The following is a 21,475-nucleotide window of genomic DNA, read 5'->3' as shown; positions in this document are numbered from 1 at the left end:
GAAAACAGTATGGAGGTTCCTCAAAAAATTAAAAATGGAACTGCCTCAGGACTCAACAATTCAACTCAGCATATATCCAAATAAACCCAAAACACTAACTTAAAAGAATATATGCACCCCTATGTTCATTGCAATGTTATCTGCAATAGCCAAGATATGGAAGCAACCCAGGTACCCATCAAAAGACTAGTAGACAAAGAAGATGTGGTACATGTATACAATGGAATATTACTTGGCCATAAAAAGAATAAAATCTTACCATTTGCAACACAATGGATGGATCTAGAGGATATTATGCTAAGTGAAATAGTCAGATAAAGAAAGACAAATATATATGATTTCACTTATATGTGGACTCTAAAGAGCAAAACAAACAAACAAAATAGAAACAGATTTATAGCTACAGAGAACAGACAGAGGTACTGGAGGGGAGAGGGTTTGGGGGGGATGGATGAAAAAGGTGAAAGGATTAAAAACTACAAATTGGTGGTCAGAATATAGTCCCAGGGATGTAAAAAGTACAGCATAGGGAATATAGACAATAATATTGTAATAACTATGTATGGAGCCAGGTGGGTACTTGAAATATTAGGGGGAACACTTTGCAAAGTATATGATTGTCTGTACTCTGGAAACTAATACAAAATAGTATTGAATGGTAACTGTAATTGAAAAATAAAATAAGACAATAAAGAAAGATTAGAGGTTGCCATGGCTTTGGGGGGAGAGGGGATGAATAAGAAGAGCTCAGAAGATTTTTAGGGCAGTGAAATACACTGAATAATGTTATAATGGTGAATATATGTCATTATACGTTTGTCAAAATCCATAGAATGTACAACACCAAGAGTGAATTATAGTATAAACTGTAGACCTTGAGAAATCATGGTGTATTAATGTATATTCATCAATTTAAACAAATGTTCCACGATATTGATATTTCAGGAAGCTATGCTTGTGTGGGGACAGAGTTTATGGGAACTCTGTATTTTCTGCATGCCTAAAACTGCTCTAAAAAATAAAATCTCATTTTAAAATGAATTTAACTTTGATAAAAATTTTGATAATAAACTTAAAGAAAAAATGTTCCTCTCTCTCTCTCTCTCTCTCTCCCTCTCTCTTTTTGTCCAGTTCGACCAACCATATCCAACAGTGGCAGCCACCCTACTGAAATTACTGTGACTCGAGGGAAGAGCGTGTCCTTGGAGTGTGAGGTGCAGGGTATTCCTCAGCCGACAGTGACCTGGATGAAAGATGGCCGCACCTTGACGAAGGGGAGGGGAATGGAAATATTGGATGAAGGTCGCATCCTTCAGCTGAAGAATATTCATGTCTCTGACACAGGCCGTTATGTATGTGTTGCCATAAATGTAGCAGGAATGACTGACAGAAAATATGACTTAAGTGTACATAGTAAGTACAAAGAAGCTCAGTAAGTCTATTCGTTGACTGATATACTCTATAGCAGGGGTCCTCAAACTTTTTAAACAGGGGGCCAGTTCACTGTCCCTCAGACCGTTGGAGGGCCGGACTATAGTTTAAATAAACTATGAACAAATTCCTATGCACACTGCACATATCTTATTTTGAAGTAAAAAAACAAAACGGGAACAAATACAATATTTGTATTTGCATGTGGCCCGCGGGCCGTAGTTTGAGGACCCCTGCTCTATAGCATCCTGGATGGGAGATGCGGGCTTTGAGTGTTGGGTCTTCTATGTATAGGCTGTTATTTTCTCTATATGCACCACTTCTCTAGATCAGTCTCATCACTTATCCTTCTGTGCCTGACCTCCCATTTCTTACCTTGCTGAAATAAGCATATATTAGATAGACTTTTAGGAAAGCATGTAGTGAGATAGATAATGGTCATCTGCAAGTATTTTTGTTCAGTGACATCTCAACTAATATTCTTTGATTCTTTGTTTTCCAAATTAGCTATCTTGGCTAGTATAAACCTAGGCTCCTTAGAGCTCATTGACTCAGCATCAGTTGATCATGAGTCAGCTTTAATATTCTAATTAATGAGTCATAAATGTCATTAGGAATAGACCAAACATATTCGTTCTCAGGGATACCTATATAATTTGATTGCACATTTTAGGTCCATAGAAGCAATGGTAAAATTAATAGACACATTCTGATAACTTGAATCCAGATAGGACTCACACAAAGTACAGTATTAATATCCTGTAGTTTGCAGCTAATGTGTGAGCCAAAGCTCATGAAATCAGAACACAGAAGAGAAAAGGAGTCCATCTTAAGTATCTTTTTGTTACCTTATGTTTTATATTTAGAATTAGGATAATTTGTTAGAAAATCCCGCCTATAAAAAGGCCATGAATCCATATTAGAGATTTATCAGCAAAGATGAGTGACTCATAGAAAACCATTCACCTCCATTAGAATAACAATATCAATTTCATTTATTGCAGTTAGTGGGGAAGAAGTAACATGTACTTCAGAGATGTCACACTACACTACTACTACTACAACTATTAATGTCATTGATGTGGTTACTCATTTTGCTTACTGTTGACCAAAACATGGAAGTCGTATTATTAACAATGAACTGTGTAGGATTTGGTGTTTGATATAGATTAGCTACCATCCTTTCCATTTCCTGTTTGTTTTGTTTTTGTCTTACAGCCCCTCCGAGCATCATCGGAAACCACGGGACACCTGAAAATATCAGTGTGGTGGAAAAGAACTCCGTGTCCCTGACTTGTGAAGCTTCAGGCATTCCTTTGCCTTCCATTACCTGGCTTAAAGACGGGTGGCCCATCAGCCTTAGCAGTTCTGTGAGAATTCTCTCAGGTACTAGGACTTCTCATAGTCTCATAATCTGGTTCTCTTCATGTGGCCACAATTTCTCCTTCATTTCTCATTTCTTCCTGTCTCATATTTTTTGATATACAGTGGGGCCTTGACTTACAAGTGTCCCGACTAACGAGTTTTTCGAGATACCAGCTGTCTCTCTGCCGATTTTTTGCTTTGCGTTGCGATCTAAAATTCGGGTTATGAGCCAGTTTCAGATACCCCACCGCTAGTTGGCACAGCGAACATCACAGTGAACGCCACAACATCAGCCCAGCATCACGTGTCTCACTCGTTCACTGTTGATTTGACATACGAGTAATTTGAGTTACGAGCTCTGTCACGGAATGAATTAAACTCGCAAGTCAAGGCCCCACTGTAGCTGCTAACTATAATACCCATTGATCATATTAAGAAAAAAAATATTTAAAAAGTTATATGAAAAAGGGAGAATCTCTAAATTACCTCTAGATCCTTTTACAAAAGAAATCCTGGCAGTCACTTATGACTTAAATTATGGTGATGTCAGCCTGGCCAGTGTGAGTCAGTGGTTGAGCATTGACCTGTGAACCAGGAGGTCACGGTTTGATTCCTGGTCGGGGCATATGGCTGGGTTGCGGGCACGATCCCCAGTGTGGGGCATGCAGGAGGCAGACGGTCAATGATTCTCTCTCATCATTGATGTTTCTATCTCTCTCTCCCTCTCCCTTCCTCTCTAAAATTAGTAAAAATGTATATATTTTTTAAAAATTATGGTGATAATCAGAGCAGTCACACTACAATGAGTACCAACCAATTTGAAAAGTAAAAAGTGAAAGGAAATACTAAAATTAAAACCAGAGTCTAGAGAGATTCCTGTTATGTAATATACTTCCATAAGCAAGTATTTCACCTTATTCATGACTCTAATCTGAGTTTTATATTTATGAGATAGAATAGTTTACTGTGAGCTAAGACTTGATTATTGTAAAAGAGATATTCAGCTTAGTCCTCATCTAATTAGATAATAAAATCTATTAGCTTCTCCTTTATGGGTCAGTTAAGCGTGGAGAGAGGTGTCTTGGGGCATGCCACAGGAATCTGCACTTGACCCCTTTCAGTAATGACTTGGACACACTAAGAAGATTCTCTTGCCAAGTCTGCGGTTAATAAAAAGCTTGGGTACTTAGAAGAATACCTAATGTGTTGAATGAAGACAACCCAAATTCAAACATACCTCGTGAACTTTTGAGTTGAACCTAACAAAATAAATGTTAAATAAACTCCTGCACTGAAGTTCAGAAACCAAGGATGAAAATTAGGGTGATTCTTCATATGAAGAGCTTTCCGAATTGTGTTATTCATTCATTGTGCAATGACAGTGTAATGTGGTTATCAGGAAAGTAAATGCGATATTCTGCCACATTAACAAAATATATTGTCACTGGTAAGAAAAGTAAGAGACCAATTGTACTCTGGATTTAACTCACTTATTAGGAAAACTAGAAGGATCTATTGACTATTGTTTTTTAAGGAAGGTAACCATGACAGTTAATGATTACATCATAATGTAAGTCTGATTGTATCGAACCTGGAAAAATAAACCCGGTGCATATGGTTACATAGTGAAAATTAATTTTAAATAGTTGAAGAGCTATAGTGTAGAAAAGGATGATGTTGGTTCTGTCTAGTTCCAGAGGTAGAAAGTAATGCCAGTGTATGGAAGACTCTAAGGTCAAATTTGGGTCTGAATAGAAAGAACTTTAAAAATATATATTGTTTAAAGTCAAGATGAGCTAATTTAATAGGTAGTGAATTCCTTGCCCCTAAATTGGTTCAAAAATTAAATTCCCCCCTTTGAAGCCTTTTCAGAAAAGAGTCCTTTCTAGTGTTTGAATGATGTCTAAATACCGTAGGTCCCTCTGCTTCTCCAAGATCTGACTCTATAACAGGACAGGTGCTTGATGAGAAGTGAACACTGCTATGAACCTATTTATTGCCCATAATACTCACTAACTTTATGACCTCAGGCAAGTTACTTGATGTTGCTACCTTTAGTTTCTTTACTCACAAAGTGAAAGTATTAATAGAATCTGCCTCTTAGGGCTTTTGGAAGGATTAAATGAGTCAATATATGTAAATCAGTTAGCACAGTGCCTGCTTATATGGTAAGCATCCAATGTGTATTTGTTGTTATAACCACAGACAACCTGGTAAAAGGTTTGTGGTCTTCCTGTCCTGGGAGACAGTCCTGTGTCCTCATTTTGATACTTTTATTTTCATGGACTCCCAGGCCCTGTTGGTCTTGGGAAATGATAGTAATGGCCAAGATTTTATTACATTTTGGTTACCCAAAACCTGAACACACTATCTTCTTATCTTGAAATTATTCTCAGATTTTTTACTTTATTTCCCCCCTTAATTCCCATTGGCTAAAAAAAGTAGGAACTCTTACTAAATATAATAACTACATCAGAGCTCCTAGAAATGACAGGGCAGGTTAGAGCGCTGTACTCTGGCTTATTACAGATGTACCCAAGTGGTGGTTGGGTTTCCTTTCATTTTGTTCTGCTTGACCAGCAGCTGGAGATCCCTGAGTGAACACAGTAAAAGAATTTCACCTTGTGGCGCTGCCAAAGGAGTCATTGAAGTTTTACGGTCTGATGTGTGTTGTGCAATAGATGAATGAGAATCAAATGAATGGCATGTGACTCGCTTGGTCCTTCATCTGCTGCACACTTCTGTTTTATTAAGATTAATCCTCCTGAGACGTTAAGTACAGCTTTTCTAGAAGCCGTGCTTTAGCGAAGTCTCTCTCATTGCTATGAAGTTGTGTGCCAAGAAGAGATAACTGCTATAAAAATTTAATAGGTACAAGAAACGTCTCTGTATAAGTATAACTAACTGTCAGACCCTTTTCCCCCCACTGGAGTAAGTGAGAAGACCAGGAAAAAAGAAAGATCATGAGACCCATGAGGTTGAGGTTTGCTGAGCCAGCAATGACTCATAAAAGTTGGACTGTTTTAATAGCTCTCAACTGGAATTATATTATGGTTTCTGTAATCTGAAGTAGCAGTCCGTGCTTGAATCTTTTCCTAATGAACATAAGTCTTTGCTTATGTAAATTCAGTTAGGAAAAAAGACTCAGTTCAGGTAATCAGCTTTGTTTGTCTAAATAAGATACTAAGTTCACCTTTTAGTGGTTTGAGGATGGGAAGGTTGCTTTTAGGAAAACTCAATGATGTCCTGTTGTGTTTAAAAAACAGAAGGTTGTCGGCCAAGTGTGGCTCAGTGGTTGAGCATTGACCTATGAACCAAGGTAGCCAGTCAATGACTCTCTCTCAGCATTGATGTTTCTATCTGCCTCTCCCTCTCCCCTCCTCTCTGAAATCAATAAAAATATATTTTAAAAAACAAAAACTAGATGGAAACTCCTGACAAATTTAGGTTCAGTGAATATTTACATGAAAATTTCATGTTTAATCATTTTGAATTTTTAGTTTGAATTCAAGGTACTAAGCCAGTGGTTCTCAACCTTCCTAATGCCTCAACCCTTTAATACAGTTCCTCATGTTGTGGTGACCCCCAACCATAAAATTATTTTCATTGCTACTTCATAACTGTAATTTTGCTACTGTTATGAATCGTAATGTAAATATCTGATATGCAGGATGTATTTTCATTGTTACAAATTGAACATAATTAAAGCATAGTGATTAATCACAAAAACAATATGTAATTATATATGTGTTTTCCGATGGTCTTAAGTGACCCCTGTGAAAGGGTCGTTCGACCCCCAAAGGGGTCACGACCCACAGGTTGAGAACCGCTATACTAAGCAAAGGTATACTGGCCAGAAAATTATTACAAAATGTATGAAGTGTTGTACATTTTTCACTTACACTCTATGCCACCAGTGGTTTCGAGAACTCTGGTCTCTCCGTGCATGTCTTAGTTCCCTTGCAGGCTTTGCTTCAATCTCACTGCTGGGCCCCTCCCTCTTCTTTTGTCCTCAGATGGATTTCACTCCATATTACAATCTTCAACATATCAGAGTTTCATTCTCAGTCTATATACATTTCTTGGATGAAGAATCTTTCTTCAAAGAAAACAATACAGAGAAGTTCAAAATGTAAAACCAAAAACAGAGTTGCACTAGTGAATGAGGCGACCCTCCCCCCGTAAATTTTGACATAAATAATTCTAGGATTCCATGAAACTCAATTGAAAACTGGTGGCCAGACTTCATGGTTTCAGCCATCCCTTCTATATTATTGTCACCCATGTCTGGGCTGCTGGGATAGTCCTCTAACATTCCCATTTTATATATTCAGTGGTCAACTGGGAATTCTTTTTCTAAACATCCTGTAACAGTTATCTTTCTAAAGCACAAATCAGATCATGACCTTTATTTGTTTACATACTTCCATAGCCTTTAATGAACACAAAGTCTCAATTCCTTAACACAGCCTTCAAGGGCTCACAGAATCTGACCGTACTCCATCTAGTTTCATCTCACCATTATCTCCACCTGCTCTGCTTATGGTACCACCCCCCATATCTACTTTCCACCTCTCTATCCTCATTTGTACTCTCCTTACAGTGAAGCTCCTCATCTCCTCTGTGGGTTAAAATATACTTACCTTTGAAGTTTCACTTTACCTTTATGAAACTCCATTTCTTGCTTGCTGTCACTTAGCATGTGTTTATTTTTTTATCCATCGATCCAGGAAATTCTTCTGAATTATCTAGTATTTTGTTTCATATAGGCTTAAAACATGTGATTTTTTAAAAAATTGACATCAATTCATTGAAAGACCCTTGAAGCATTTTGACTAAATTTTCCCTACATTGAACATCACTTGGACAACTGGTAAAGTTTCAGATTTCTTTTGGAGTCACCTGGTGGTTTGCTTCTCCAGGAGGGAGAACTCTGCGGTTGATGCAGACCAGAATAGAAGACGCTGGCCAGTACGCTTGTGTCGTAAGGAATGCAGCTGGTGAAGAAAGAAAACTCTTTGGACTTTCAGTATTAGGTATTTACATAAACTTCAGTATCTAAAAAAAATAAAATTGGCTTAAGTGCCTTCTGGAACCAAAGTTAGAATTTATCTACAGCTTGATCTCACATTTATGTATTCTTTGGTCCCTGGACACACTGTTGAAAAGAATTCAATGTTACAGTGATTTGAAGATAATCATTTGGGTTAAAATGGATAAAACGTCATATCTTGTTTGTTCACAATTATTCAATAATATGCTAAGACTCTCTGATCACTTGTTTAATAGGAGTGCTGCTTAGAGTAGGAAAAATAAAGGTCTAATAAATGTTCTTACTGATTTGTTGACATTTTTATCTGGACTTTATGATTTATTTTACAATGAAATTCATTATGTAATTGAATTCATGACATATTACTTTATAATATATCATAAAAATGGAGTTAATCAAAATAATATTATGATATTATTCTAGTAATCAATGAGAATTTGGGGTTTTGCTTTAAAGGTTATATCGAAATAAAAATATGAACCTAGATCTCTCTAAAGTAACAGCCCTGTGGTAAGAATCATTACTTTTTGTGTTTGGTATTTTTTCAGTGCCACCTCGCATTGTGGGTGAAAATACATTGGAAGATGTGAAGGTAAAAGAGAAGCAGAGTGTTACACTGACTTGTGAGGTGACAGGTAAGGGCCTCAGCCCTCTGCTTCTCCTTTCCCCGACCCCTCACTGGTTATTCATTGCCTCACCTACATATCTTACTTAGCTGAGAAAAATTCAAGCTGCTATAATATGTATTTGAAATGAGGGGAAGGAAAGAAAAAGGAAAGACACACTGGCCTTTTCTTTCAGTCCAATAAACCAAATTTTTTAATCTACTATTTGAATGTAGGGTTTCTCTGCTTCATCTCCTCTTATTTTGTTTTCCTCTCTGTTGGTTGAAGGCTGAACCTCCTTTTCTTTTCCTGTTTTCTCAAATTGCATTTCAAATAAATAAGTAGGAGTGTTGGTGGGAGGGTGGCATTACTGATACTGGGGATTGCCCCAAAACAAAAGTCTCACTGTTTGTTAAGACATTTAATTTTCAGGTTTTTTATTTGTGAATTTTCCAGCTTTCCTCCTGTTGCTGATTTCTAGTTTCAATCACTGTGGTCAGAAAAGACTCTTGGTATGATTTCAATCATCTTAAGTTTGCTGAGACTAGTTTTGCGGTCTAAGATATTATCTATTCTAGAAAGTGTTCCATGTGCCTTTGAGAAGAATGTCTACTCTGCTGTTGTTGGATGGAATACTCTGGACATGTCTGTAAGGTCTATGGTGTTTTTCAAATCCTCTGTTTTGTTATTGATCCTCAGACTGGATGATCTGTCCATTGTTGAGAGTGGGGTATTAAAATCCCCAACTATTATTGTAGTGCTGTTTACTTTTCCTTTTAGATCTGTTAGTATTTGCTTTTTATATTTAGGTGCTCTGCTATTGTGTGCATAAATACTTACTGTTATAGCTTCTTGATGGATTTACCCCTTTTTCATTATATAATAACCTTCTTTGACTTTTGACCACTTTTTTAAAAGTCTGTATTGTCTGATAATAAGTATAGCCACCCCTGCATTTTTTGATTACCATTTTCTTTAAATATCTTTGTACATCTGTTTGCTCTCAGCCATATGTATCTTTAAAGCTTTGGTGAGTTTCTTGTGAGCATTTTGCGACATCTTGTTTTTTTCTCCATTCAAGCATTCTGTCTTTGTATTAGAAATTTTAATCCATTTACATTTAAAGTAATTAGTGGTAGGCAAGGACTTACTATTTCCATTTTTCTCATTGTTTTGTAGATCCTTTGTTCCTTCTTCTTATCATGCTCTTATTTTGTGATTTGATGACCTTGAACGGTTCACAGATTCTTTCTCCTCCTTGATCAAGTCTGATGTTGATGCACTCCTTTAAATTCTTCTATTTAGTCCATTTGTTCTTTAACTCCAGGATTTGTTTGGCTTTGTTGATGACTTCTTTTCCTTTGTTGAACTTCTCGTTTTGTTCATGCATTGTTTTCCTAACTTTGTAAAGTCGTCATTTTTGTGCTTCACTAAACTTCTTTGAGAGGACTATTCTGAATTCTTTCTCAGACAGTTCATTGATCTCCATTTCTTTATGGACAGATATTGGAGCTTTATTAGTTTCCTTTGATGGTGTCATGTTTAACCGTGTGTTTTTTTATGTTGGTATCTGTGCATTTGAGTAAAGGTTCTCTTCTTCCAGACTTCATAGGCTTATTTCAGCAGAGACAGCCCTTCACCAGTCAGTGCAGCTTGGAGCTCTGGACAGGTTAGCTGGTTGTGTCCTTGGCCCGGTGGAGCTCTCTATTAGGCTCTGGGTGAGGCCACTGCCTGAGCTCTGAGGTTGGGTGGGTGTTGCTGTTGGCTAGGAACAGTTGGACAGGACTCTTAGCTTTGCTCCCTGCACACATGCAGCTGTAGGATAGGCTCCATCATTGCCTGGATTCCCAGGTAAGACTTCCTAGTCGGGCAGGCCTGGTTGCTATCCTCAGCAGTTGGGCAGGCAGTTGCTTCCCTGCCCGGGCAGGGCCATAGAGCATGCTCCACAGCCAGTACAGCCGAGCCTTCCAGTTTTACTATAATATCATACTATCCATCTTTCCTAACATAACTTGCTTTATGGTTTTAAATTTTAAATTTAAAAAAATCTCTTCGAGTAATTTAAAATTTAATATTGAACATAAGTCCCATGTTAAAATAAAAATAAAATACATTTACCTACAGGCTATAAATATTAAAGGAATGATTACTTTATATCTCTATTTACCCATCCATAGATCTATGCTGGAATCCCGGTATAAACTCGAAATATCTGCTTATTAGATTATTTAATTAAATGTTTTTCCTTTTATATAGCTATCAAGAATATAAAATATTTAACAATTAATATGAATGCAAAGGTATTGTGAACTACATGCTCCATTCTTTTTTTAAGTATATTTTACTCTGAAATCATTTCATTGTAATAGTCTAAGGTCCGATAAAAACTAATCTTTATTTGAAAATTATTTTTAAGTTTTGTATATTTTTATCATAGCATTATTGTTATTATACATTAGGTTATGTTTGAAATTTATTTTGGTATGAATAGTTACTGCATTGCTTTAGAAATGGGATATTTAAAAAGGCAAATGAGTGAAATGCCCTCTTTCAGTTACTGTTGACTAATGAGTTTGCCGACCACTGGTCTAAGGTCTGATAAAAACTAATCTTCATTTGAAAATTATTTTTAAGTTTTGTACATTTTTATCATAGCATTATTATTATTATTATTATTATTATACATTAGGTTATGTTTTAAATTTATTTTGGTATGAATGGTTACTGCATTGTTTCAGAAATGGGATATTTAAAAAGGCAAATGAGTAAAATGCCTTCTTTCAGTTGTTACTTGTAGACATGTGAGCATAGCCAGCTCTCAGAAATGGCTTTTTGTTACAGGGAATCCAGTGCCAGAAATTACATGGCACAAAGACGGGCAGCTCGTCCAAGAAGATGACACCCATCACAGTATGTCTGGTGGCCGTTTTCTTCAAATTACCAATGCCCAGGTGTCACACACTGGAAGATATACATGTTTGGCTTCTAACACAGCTGGTGACAAGAGCAAAAGTTTCAGTCTTAACGTGTTAGGTAGGTAGAAGCATTGCTTCAAGTCTTGAAGACTCAGACATGACCATAGGCTAAATTCTCTTCTTTTTATGTTTATTAATATTTCTATCATAGGATTTCATTATTTAAGGAAGACCAGTGTTTGCAGACATTTGCTGTGTGTTTTTTAAATTTTATTAATGAGTTCATACATTCATTCATTTATTATATTTGGAATACGTATTATGTTCTAGGTACTGTGTTTTATGCTGGGTACACAACTATGAAGAAGATAGATGTTAAATAAGCAATAATAGAGCATAAATATATGCGGGTCAAAGAGAAGCCGGTCAAAAGCAAAGGGGGCTCAACCTGAGATATCCTATCCATTCTTTGTGGGACTCTGCCATTATTGGCAATTGTCTGTACTGAAATCTACGTTTGCTACCTAAGATGGCAAAGGCTACCCTGTTGGTAGATCCAACAGTTATTTTTTCAGTCTGACTCTTAATGGTTTGAACATTATTTATCACTTTCTCCTTGACAGGGTTCTTCCCTAGTTACCCTTACATACCTTTGGTTGCTCCCTTTCTCTGTCTCTTAGTGACTCTTATTTAATCTGTCTCCTAAACATTAAGTCCCCATCTCTTAAACGTTTTGTCCTTACTTCACTGCTCATTTACTCCAGATATTCTCTTCAAATAATAAACTTAACTCCAAGAGGTTTGATTATCCTATAGACAGGTGACTTTTTAATCCATACCTGCGATCCAGAACTTTCTCCCACGGTTTGGATTTCTATATACAATTTCTTGTTGGACATTTCTCTTGAGAATTCTCTTGGGCACTAAAAAGTCAAGTTATTCAGACCTGAACAAACCATCTTTCACTCCTCAATGAGCAAATCTTTCTATATTTTCCATGTATGTTGCTTCCCTGCTGTTTATCTAGGTTCCCAAGCAGGAACATTGGAAATTATCTTTGACTTTGGTTTCTCATAACCCCCAAATTCTATCATCAGGTCCCACCCGTTGACTTCCTAAATATATTTTTTAGGTGCCCCCTCCTCTTTATGCCTTCTTTAAATGCTCTAGTTCAGTCCTTCGTTACCTTTTATGAAACAAATGGACCTGTCTCTGTTATCCTTGCTTCCAATATTGACCCCCATGAATCCGTCCTCTGTAAGTATTTCTGGCTTGCCCCTTATTGTTTACACTCCTCTGCTCCCAATGTGTTGTTCCCTCTTCCTATTTCTCTGCCTTCTTTCACCTTTTAACTAGCACTATCCTTTAAGCTCACTTTGAAATCTTCTTTAGGAGGCCTTCCTTGAGGGGAGTCCTCACACCTCAGGCCCTACATTGGATTGAATGCTATGCCTCTGTCTATCCTGCACCAGAGTTCCCATTATTGCCCTTAGCACATTGTGTCATGATTCCTTTTTAATGTCATTCTTTCCATTACCCTGTGGGTCTTTTGAGGTTCTCACTGCTTTTGTGTAGAATAAGAACAATAATCAGTTGTTCTCTGAAATTGTTAGAGAATGGAATTACACAAATAAGTACAATGGAAATTTAGAAATGCACAGAGATGTTCTAAATATAGTTCTTTAAATTTTAAATCCTTTTTAGTATCTCCTACAATTGCTGGTGCCGATAGTGATGGCAGCCCTGAAGATGTCGTTGTCATCCTGAACAGCCCCACGTCCTTGGTCTGTGAAGCTTATTCATATCCTCCAGCTACCATCACCTGGTTTAAGGATGGAACTCCTTTAGAATCCAACCGAAATATTCGTATTCTTCCAGGTAATTAGTTTCCTTCAGATGCCTGAGGTGCATTTGTGCCATCTACTATTGTAGAAAAGCAGAATCATTGGAGTTTTGTTATTGACGTATTTATGTTCTTGGTTGTGTTATGTTCTATCGATATTTTAATTTATAAAATTATTTGTATATGTACTGTAATCTAAGGTATCTGAAATTACTTTTTGAAAGACTAATAAAATATCTAAATAAAAAGGCAAATAAATACCACAATGTAATTAATTGCTAAAATATGTGGAATGCCAAAAAAATGGTAGAAATTTATTTCTTGTTGAATTGAGCCTTGAAGGTTAGTATTTCAATTGAGTTTATTTATTCCTCACTAATACCTGGCAATATGTATGAAAATAGAAAGAATTAAAAAGTATGATCACTGGCTTTAAGAAATTTACAGTCTTATGAGAAGGAGAAATAAAACATGTGAAAGTTAATTAACAACAGGAATGCATGAATACTCATGGGTTATGAATAGTCATGGGGCATGGTTAATGGAATAGTCACAAGTTTTAGAGGAGTCACAAGAAGGAATGGCCAGTGAGCTGAAGTGGTTAGGAAATGCTTAGCTGCAGTCAGAACTTGAACCAGACCTTAAAGCAAAGTTATAGAAATTCTTCGTTTGGAAATGAACTAGGAGAGATTCCAGATCCATCACAATGACTAAGGTGGGAAAGGAATAAAGTTAAGATAGCCTATTTATGTGCAAGTACTAATAATTATACTCCTCCTTCCCAAACAAGTGGAGACAGTGTGTATATGTGTGTTGTGTGTGTCTGCTACACAGAGGGGGGCAGGTAGGAGGAAAGGTGAGGAAGGAAGGTTAGAGTCATGTTTTGAATGCCTGGATTAAAGAGTTTTGACTTAAATCTTTAGTCAGTTAAGAACCATTGAAGATGTTTAAGGAGAAACGTAACGAATAAAACCTCTATTTTAGCAAGACCAACCTCTACTGATAGGCCAGGTAGATGAGAAGGAGAAGATGACTAAGAGGGAGAGACCTAGATATAAAGAGAGTGAAATAGGGACCTTAGCTAGACTGAGTACAGAGGCATGGGAGGGTCAGAATGAGCCTGAGGTGGTCATGCAGCGGCCATCTGTTTTGTACTTTGTCTTGTGTTCAATACCTATTACAAAATTGGCATAGAGAAGAAAAATATACCAATAGTAAGAATTAAAACCTTGGTAGTTTGTGCATGCTCTGCCGCCGCCGTGATTTCAAAGATTGTTTGGTGTCCCATGATTTTTCAGGAGGTAGGACTCTGCAGATCCTAAATGCACAGGAGGACAATGCTGGAAGATACTCCTGCGTAGCCACGAATGAGGCGGGGGAAATGATAAAGCACTACGAAGTGAAGGTCTACAGTAAGTTCTGAGAGAGCACTATGCTTCATTTTTTCCCCAAGTTGTCTCACTCTTCCAGCTCTGTTTTTATGGGTCCATAATTATTTATACTCATTATTAAAGTTTGATGTTTATACAGCTTGCTTCATGAAGAGATGATAAGGACATATATGTAATTCCTTAATCAATAAAGAAAAAATAAGTAAAATAAATTGGGGGGGGGAAACAAAGTTAATATGAGTATTAATAATACCAACATATCAAGATTTTGTTTTTGTATTTTTAAAAGGGAGAGTATCTTTCTGATTGTCTTTGGTTCTTTGAGTTGGTCTCTTTAATGACCGATAAAATGCATTTTATGGGTTATGCTCACACTGTGTCTGGGGACCTGGAACCAATGCAGCTAACTGTTCTGGAAAGGACATTAGCCTCGTTGTCAGTGTTATAATGACAAAGGGAGAATGATATTTTCCTTCATAATCTGTATCTGAACATGACCCTTTCGTACGACCCTAACTTGGGTTCTTGATGAAAGGGAGCATAGAAAATGCTTCAGTTATTTCCTTGTTTTTTCTTGTAAAGTGATCCTCCGTGTGATTTTCATGGTATTCCATGTATTTGAAAGAACCAATGTTTAATGGTTTAATATTTGTTTTTATACAGTTCCACCCATAATCAATAAAGGGGACCTCTTGGGACCAGGTCTTTCCCCTAAAGAAGTGAAGATCAAAGTAAACACCACCCTGACCTTGGAATGTGAAGCCTATGCAATTCCTTCTGCCTCTCTCAGCTGGTACAAGGATGGACAGGCCAGTCACAAGATTTTTCATTTGCTGATGGTTTCTTACCGATTCAAGTGGTCAATTATACAATAATACTAGTAAAACAGACACAAGTAACTCAGAGAATCAATGTGGCCTTAAAACTAGCACAATCTCATGCTCCTAAGAATATAAATCTGCAAAAAAAAAAAAAAACAACACACAACTTTAACTGTGTTCAACAATATTAGTATTATTCCATCATTGACAAGGGTTGTCTTTGTGTACATTAGCAGTTGTCCATGAAAATTCAACCACCTTCCCAATGGGGAACGGTTTTAGTGTTCTTTGGTTTTACATAGTAAATAAACTTCATAAAGAAGAAACACAAAAAAACAGTGCTAAGCTAGCTTACGACAGGCATTACATGGGGACTGAACTTAATCAGAACTTTCTGTAAACATCTTCTAGTGTTCTTTGGTTTTACATAGTAAATAAACTTCATAGTGAAGAAACACAAAAAACAGTGCTAAACCAGCTTATGACAGGCGTAACATGGGGACTGAGCTTAATCAGAACTTTCTGTAAACATCTTTAACTCTTTTACAAAAGGTAACATTTTTAACCTTCCAAGATGCAGGGGAAAGCTAGATGTGATGATTAAGTGCCCAACATAATTAATTAGGGGCAATGAGAGTCTTTTAAAGAAAAAGCACATCTTTCAGTTATGTGTTCTCTCAGACCACATACCCTCATTTCTCATTCTTCTTCCACGCATGTTTTAAAGAAATATATGCTGGTGATTAAACCAAAATAGATGATTTTTCGTTGCTGTGCATATTGTGCTTACTAAGCTGATCTTTGTCCTGTTTTACACATAATCAACCAAGTGGTCAGTTACATCCAGTTGTGGCAGTTCGGGTACGAGTCATGATTTAAGATGCAGAAAGATATAGCTTTATTTTTTCAACAGATGGATTTTGCAATACTGGCAACTAAAAAAATCATCTCATAAAATAAGCAAGTTTCATCTGGAAGCCATTACAAAAGGAAAAATAAGGAACTCCCACCATGTTCTGTTTACAGTTTCTTTCCTGAGTGCAAGCACACTTCATGGTACAATATTAAATCTATAGGAGTTTACTTGTTAATTCCTTTCACCTGCAAATCTTATTTTATTTCTAATTTTATCTAAAGGCTTTTCATTCATTGTGGCTACTACACATGCACACACACACACATAAACACAAGCAAACACATGCACACATAAAAATTTGATAATGATTAGAATTGCACTAGGAATAAGACAGTTTCGTGTGGTTTTGAATTTTATACTGAGTAGTTAAATTACAGTTTCAAATCCAGACTCTGAAATTGATCCAGTTGTTATACTTTAAGCTGTTAAATTTTTTAGGGTTTGGGATTGGTCCCCTTGAATGTGTACAAAAAAAGCACTCTGGTTTTTGTTGTTGTTGTTTATTTCCCATATCCTTCTGTTATTTCATTCTTCAGATAAGCAACACCACTGGAACAAAACAGAGTTTTTGAGAACATCACTAAAAATATTGCCAATGTTAGACCCAAAAAGTTTTGAGATAGCGTTTGGGTTTTATTTATTCACACTTTAAAGTTTTTTGTTTAGCATAGAAATTTTAAATTATCCTACTTTTATATTCTACATTAGCATTCTACATTATTTTTTGATCATATCATATTATTGGCAAGACTTTGTTTTAGGTGAGGAGGGTACAGCTATGAAGAAAAAATAGAAAGATCTCTGTTCATATGAAGTTTAGGGAGTCAAAAACTAAACAAACATAGCAGTAAAATGCATAATGTACCAGATGGGGTAGATGTTGTGGAGAAAATTCAGTCAAGAAGAAGAAAAGTGAGTGGGGGGAGTGTGATCTCTTATTTATACAGGGAAGGCCTCGCTGATAAGAAAGTAAAGGAAGCAAACATCAGATATGAGAGGAAAATATGCTAAAGTAGAGAGAATCTCAAGGGCCAAGGCCCTGAGACATCTTTGCTGGAGTGCAGTGACCCATGAGTGCCGGAAGCCGGTCCATCCTTGCTGCTTGACACAGTCGCTCCAGGGAAGAAACATCTGCACAGCATATGTTTCAAGGGACCTGGCGTATATGGCATACTGTTCTTAATATGTTTGCTCCCCTTCTTGGCGCTATGTGTTTTAACCAAGGTCACCTCTCCAAGAAAGGTTGTTTCCCCAGGTAGGGATTTTTCCCTGAAGTTAGGGAGGGAATAAAACCCCTTAACTAAGTGCCAGGCGGGTAGTTAATCACTTTAACTACGAACAATCATGCTTAAGCTACATAATCTTTACTCCCTGGAATGGAGATAAGAAACACCCTAACCTTTGGAATAGAAATTGATAGGATTAAAATCAACTGGTATAAATACAGATGTAACAAGACAATAAAAAACAGAACCTGGCTGGAGAACCTAGTGAGAGAACATGGCTAGGCTGCTGATCAACTGAACGCAGCCTTCATTCTTCGCTGACTCCGTCCACACCTTTGGGAACCCCTGGACCTGCTGGGGCTGGACCCCAACAATTGGTGCCCAAACAGCCAGGGTTGGCCTCCCCTGAGGCCGGGAAGTTCTCTGGCCACGCGGTCCGAGGGCGGCCCCCTTCACTTGCACCATGGCCCGAAATGCAGAAAAGGCCATGACGGCCTTAGCAAGATTTCGCCAAGCTCAATTGGAAGAGGGAAAAGTGAAGGAACGAAGACCCTTCCTTGCCTCAGAATGTACTGACTTGCCCAAAACTGAGAAGTGGAGACGACAGATCATTGGAGAGATCTCTAAAAAAGTGGCTCAAATTCAGAATGCTGGTTTAGGTGAATTCCGAATTCGTGACCTGAATGATGAAATTAACAAATTGCTAAGAGAGAAAGGACACTGGGAGGTCCGGATAACGGAGCTGGGTGGTCCTGATTATGTAAAAGTTGGCCCTAAAATGCTAGATCATGAAGGCAAAGAAGTCCCTGGAAATCGAGGTTACAAATACTTTGGAGCAGCAAAACATTTGCCTGGTGTTAGAGAGCTATTTGAAAAAGAACCTCTTCCTCCTCCAAGAAAGACACATGCTGAGCTCATGAAGGCAATTGATTTTGAATACTATGGTTACCTAGATGAAGATGATGGTGTTATTGTGCCTTTGGAACAGGAATATGAAAAGAAATTCAGAGCCCAGTTAGTGGAAAAGTGGAAAGCAGAGAGAGAGGCTCGGCTGGCAAGAGGAGAAAAGGAAGAGGAGGAGGAAGAGGAGGAAGAAATCAACATCTATGCTGTCACGGAGGAGGAGTCTGATGAGGAAGGCAGCCAGGAGAAAGGAGGCGAAGATGAGCAGCAGAAGTTCATCGCCCATGTCCCTGTGCCATCGCAGCAAGAGATCGAGGAGGCACTTGTGCGAAGGAAGAAGATGGAACTCCTCCAGAAGTATGCAAGTGAGACCCTGCAGGCCCAGAGCGAAGAGGCCAAAAGACTCATGGGATATTAGGGCTGAGTGAGGGTGCTCCCTGGGTCTGGAAACCTGTCGGGAGTTCTTCAGCCCCAGCTGGCCCTTGCATTAACCTACAGGGTTCTGCTGTCCTGGGACTACAGACTGGCAGGCTAGTGCGGCAAGGCTCCCTGCTTCTTCTTACCATTCGTTCTTTTACCTTTTCTTACCTCAGCTATGGTCTCGGGGGAGGAGTCTGTCCCACCCCTCCCTTGCAGGCTGCCTACATGCTATCAGTTTAAACCCCTTAACTAAGTGCCAGGCGGGTAGTTAATCACTTTAACTACAAACAATCATGCTTAAGCTACATAATCTTTACTCCCTGGAATGGAGATAAGAAACGCCCTAACCCTTGGAATAGAAATTGATAGGGTTAAAATCAACTGGTATAAATACAGATGTAACAAGACAATAAAACACAGAACTTGGCTGGAGATCCTGGCTAGAGATCCTGGCTAGGCTGCTGATCAACTGAACGCTGTCTCCTTGTCATTCCTTCTTCGCCGACTCCGTCCACACCTTTGGGGACCCCTAGACCTGCTGGGGTTGGACCCCAACACATGAGGACACAGAAGAAGATTAATAGAGTGCCAGATTATACTGCTGTTAGACCAGTTGTCCTTTATTCCGATAGGAAGTCACTAGAAAATTTTAAATACAAGAGTGATATGCTCTGACTTAAGGTTTTAAAGGGATTATATTGCTTCTGTATTGAGAGAACAAAAAAAATGGTCTAGATTGGAGTTTATTGTAGTGGTCCAGAAGAGAGTTGATGGTTTCTGGTATGAAGGTGGTAGCAGGATGTGAGGGAAAGAGAGTTTTCTTTTAATGGGGGAAGTTACAGTATGCTGTATGTAGATTGAAATAATCTGGTGGAAAAGAATAAATTGCTGATGATGTAGGTAAGAGAGGACACAGTTGCTGGAGGGATGTCCTTGAGTAGAGGACGGGAAGCTCAGATGGACAGAGACGGATATTAACCAGGGTTAGGGTTTTGCCAGGGAAGTAAAATAAAGGGACAGAGGCAAGGGAGTTGAGGGTTTATACAAGGAGCGATTGCCATAGTAGACTTCTCTGGGTCAGGAGGGAATGGAGATCAGGAGGAGAGTGAGAGGCACTGATAATGTTGCAAGGCCCATGGATTGTGGGTCCTCCCAGGGGATCAAAAATGTATTGGAGTTGGGATGCTAGAAGTGACTTAGAAAGTTAGGAGGTGGCGGTCAGAGAGTGAGAACTTGAAACTGAGACTATGAAGTGGTGCAGTTATGGGTAATTATAAGGTCTAGGTATGACTTACCTGTTGAGTGGCTGAGAGAGGGTTGAGGACAAACAATTAGAGAAGAGGTCACAGCATTGGATGCACACAGCATTGGATAACTATTTAGATACTGAAATCACGAAGAATTATGAGAAAAGTACCATTAGAAGAAGTGACATTGATCCAGGAACTAAAATCTTCAAGGAATAAGAGGGAACTTAGTGTAAACAGGAATATGTAGAAGATGAAAAATGCCCTATTAACTGTAGGTAATGTTATCAATAAAACATCATAATATAAATATCTGTGAGTTAATATTCCATTAAGTACAGTAATACTTTCAATAAAACATCATAATATAAATATCTCTAGGTTAAAATTTTTTGTTTATGAAGTGATGATATTTCTAAATGAACAACAGTGACTTCTACATGAAATCAGATTATGTTAATGCCCTCAACCTTTCATTAAAATGCTCTAGCATTTTTGACAAAATATAATAAAAGATATGCTTTTGAGTATTTCACATAAAATTTAATTCTGTTTATTCTGAATTATACAAATTATCAACAGCATGGTCTCTTAGAGGATTTATTAGAGTACTTAATGCTAACATTAATTATAATTGAATCACAGCCCCTTAAATCAGATGATCATGTTAATATTGCTGCCAATGGACACACACTTCAAATAAAGGAAGCTCAAATATCAGACACTGGACGATATACTTGCGTGGCATCTAATATTGCAGGTGAAGATGAGCTGGATTTTGATGTGAATATACAAGGTAATACTGATGTGCTTATTGTATATCATTTAATTTACATGATATGCCTAAGCAATGAAAAAGAGATTTGGCTTGGTTTTATTTTAAGTAGTTTCTTTTCTGTTGACAATAATATGAATTCATTATTGAAAACCTGGACTTGAGTAATTAACAAAGAAAAAAATAATCCCATTATTCAGGATTACGTTAGTTATTTTTATGTGTTTCCTTTTGATATTTTTCCTTCTGTTCTATTGTGTAAATGTAAACTGCATTTACAAATTAGGATCACATGATCCATACTTCTTTGCTACATTAGTTTTCCCCCAATGTTATATCATGAAGCTTTCTTTTTTTAAATTTTTTTTTTTAATCCTCACCCTAGGATATTTTTTTCCATTGATTTTTAGGGAGAGTGGAAGGGAGGAAGGGAGGGGAGGGGAGAGAGAGAGAGAGAGAGAGAGAGAGAGAGACCGACCTCCAGCAGGAACTAGGCCTAGGACCGGGGATCTAACCTGCAGCCTAGGTATGTCCCTGACCGGGAATCAAACAAGTAACCCTTCT

At 37.7% G+C, this 21,475-nt stretch overlaps 2 protein-coding genes across 2 annotated transcripts in view; both read left to right on the top strand.

Annotated features, from left to right (window-relative positions):
• Positions 1-21,475, top strand: part of LOC102263923 (hemicentin-1) — a gene marked incomplete at its 5' end in the record, with an annotated part of 222,783 nt that overhangs the window by 105,859 nt on the left and 95,449 nt on the right. Inside the window, 9 exons of the mRNA XM_014541442.1 lie at positions 1,132-1,413; positions 2,650-2,817; positions 7,719-7,832; positions 8,398-8,484; positions 11,296-11,487; positions 13,074-13,247; positions 14,511-14,624; positions 15,267-15,412; positions 20,782-20,932. Coding sequence (XP_014396928.1) covers positions 1,132-1,413; positions 2,650-2,817; positions 7,719-7,832; positions 8,398-8,484; positions 11,296-11,487; positions 13,074-13,247; positions 14,511-14,624; positions 15,267-15,412; positions 20,782-20,932 — 1,428 coding nt within the window. The remainder of the gene's footprint in view (positions 1-1,131; positions 1,414-2,649; positions 2,818-7,718; positions 7,833-8,397; positions 8,485-11,295; positions 11,488-13,073; positions 13,248-14,510; positions 14,625-15,266; positions 15,413-20,781; positions 20,933-21,475) is intronic.
• Positions 17,961-19,122, top strand: LOC102262700 (pre-mRNA-splicing factor ISY1 homolog). The gene has a single exon (XM_005868507.2). It carries the CDS (start codon positions 18,030-18,032, stop codon positions 18,885-18,887), a length of 858 nt encoding a protein of 285 aa, XP_005868569.1. The 5' UTR covers positions 17,961-18,029; the 3' UTR covers positions 18,888-19,122.

The sequence above is a fragment of the Myotis brandtii genome, unplaced genomic scaffold, assembly GCF_000412655.1.
Source record: "Myotis brandtii unplaced genomic scaffold, ASM41265v1 scaffold270, whole genome shotgun sequence".
Taxonomy (NCBI): Eukaryota; Metazoa; Chordata; class Mammalia; order Chiroptera; family Vespertilionidae; genus Myotis; species Myotis brandtii.
Note: the sequence above shows the minus strand (reverse complement) of the source record. Positions and strands in the feature narration are given on the sequence as shown.

Excerpts from the sequence above, each read along its gene's own strand:
- LOC102262700 (XM_005868507.2), top strand. The coding sequence starts at position 18,030 with ATGGCCCGAAATGCAGAAAAGGCCATGACGGCCTTAGCAAGATTTCGC.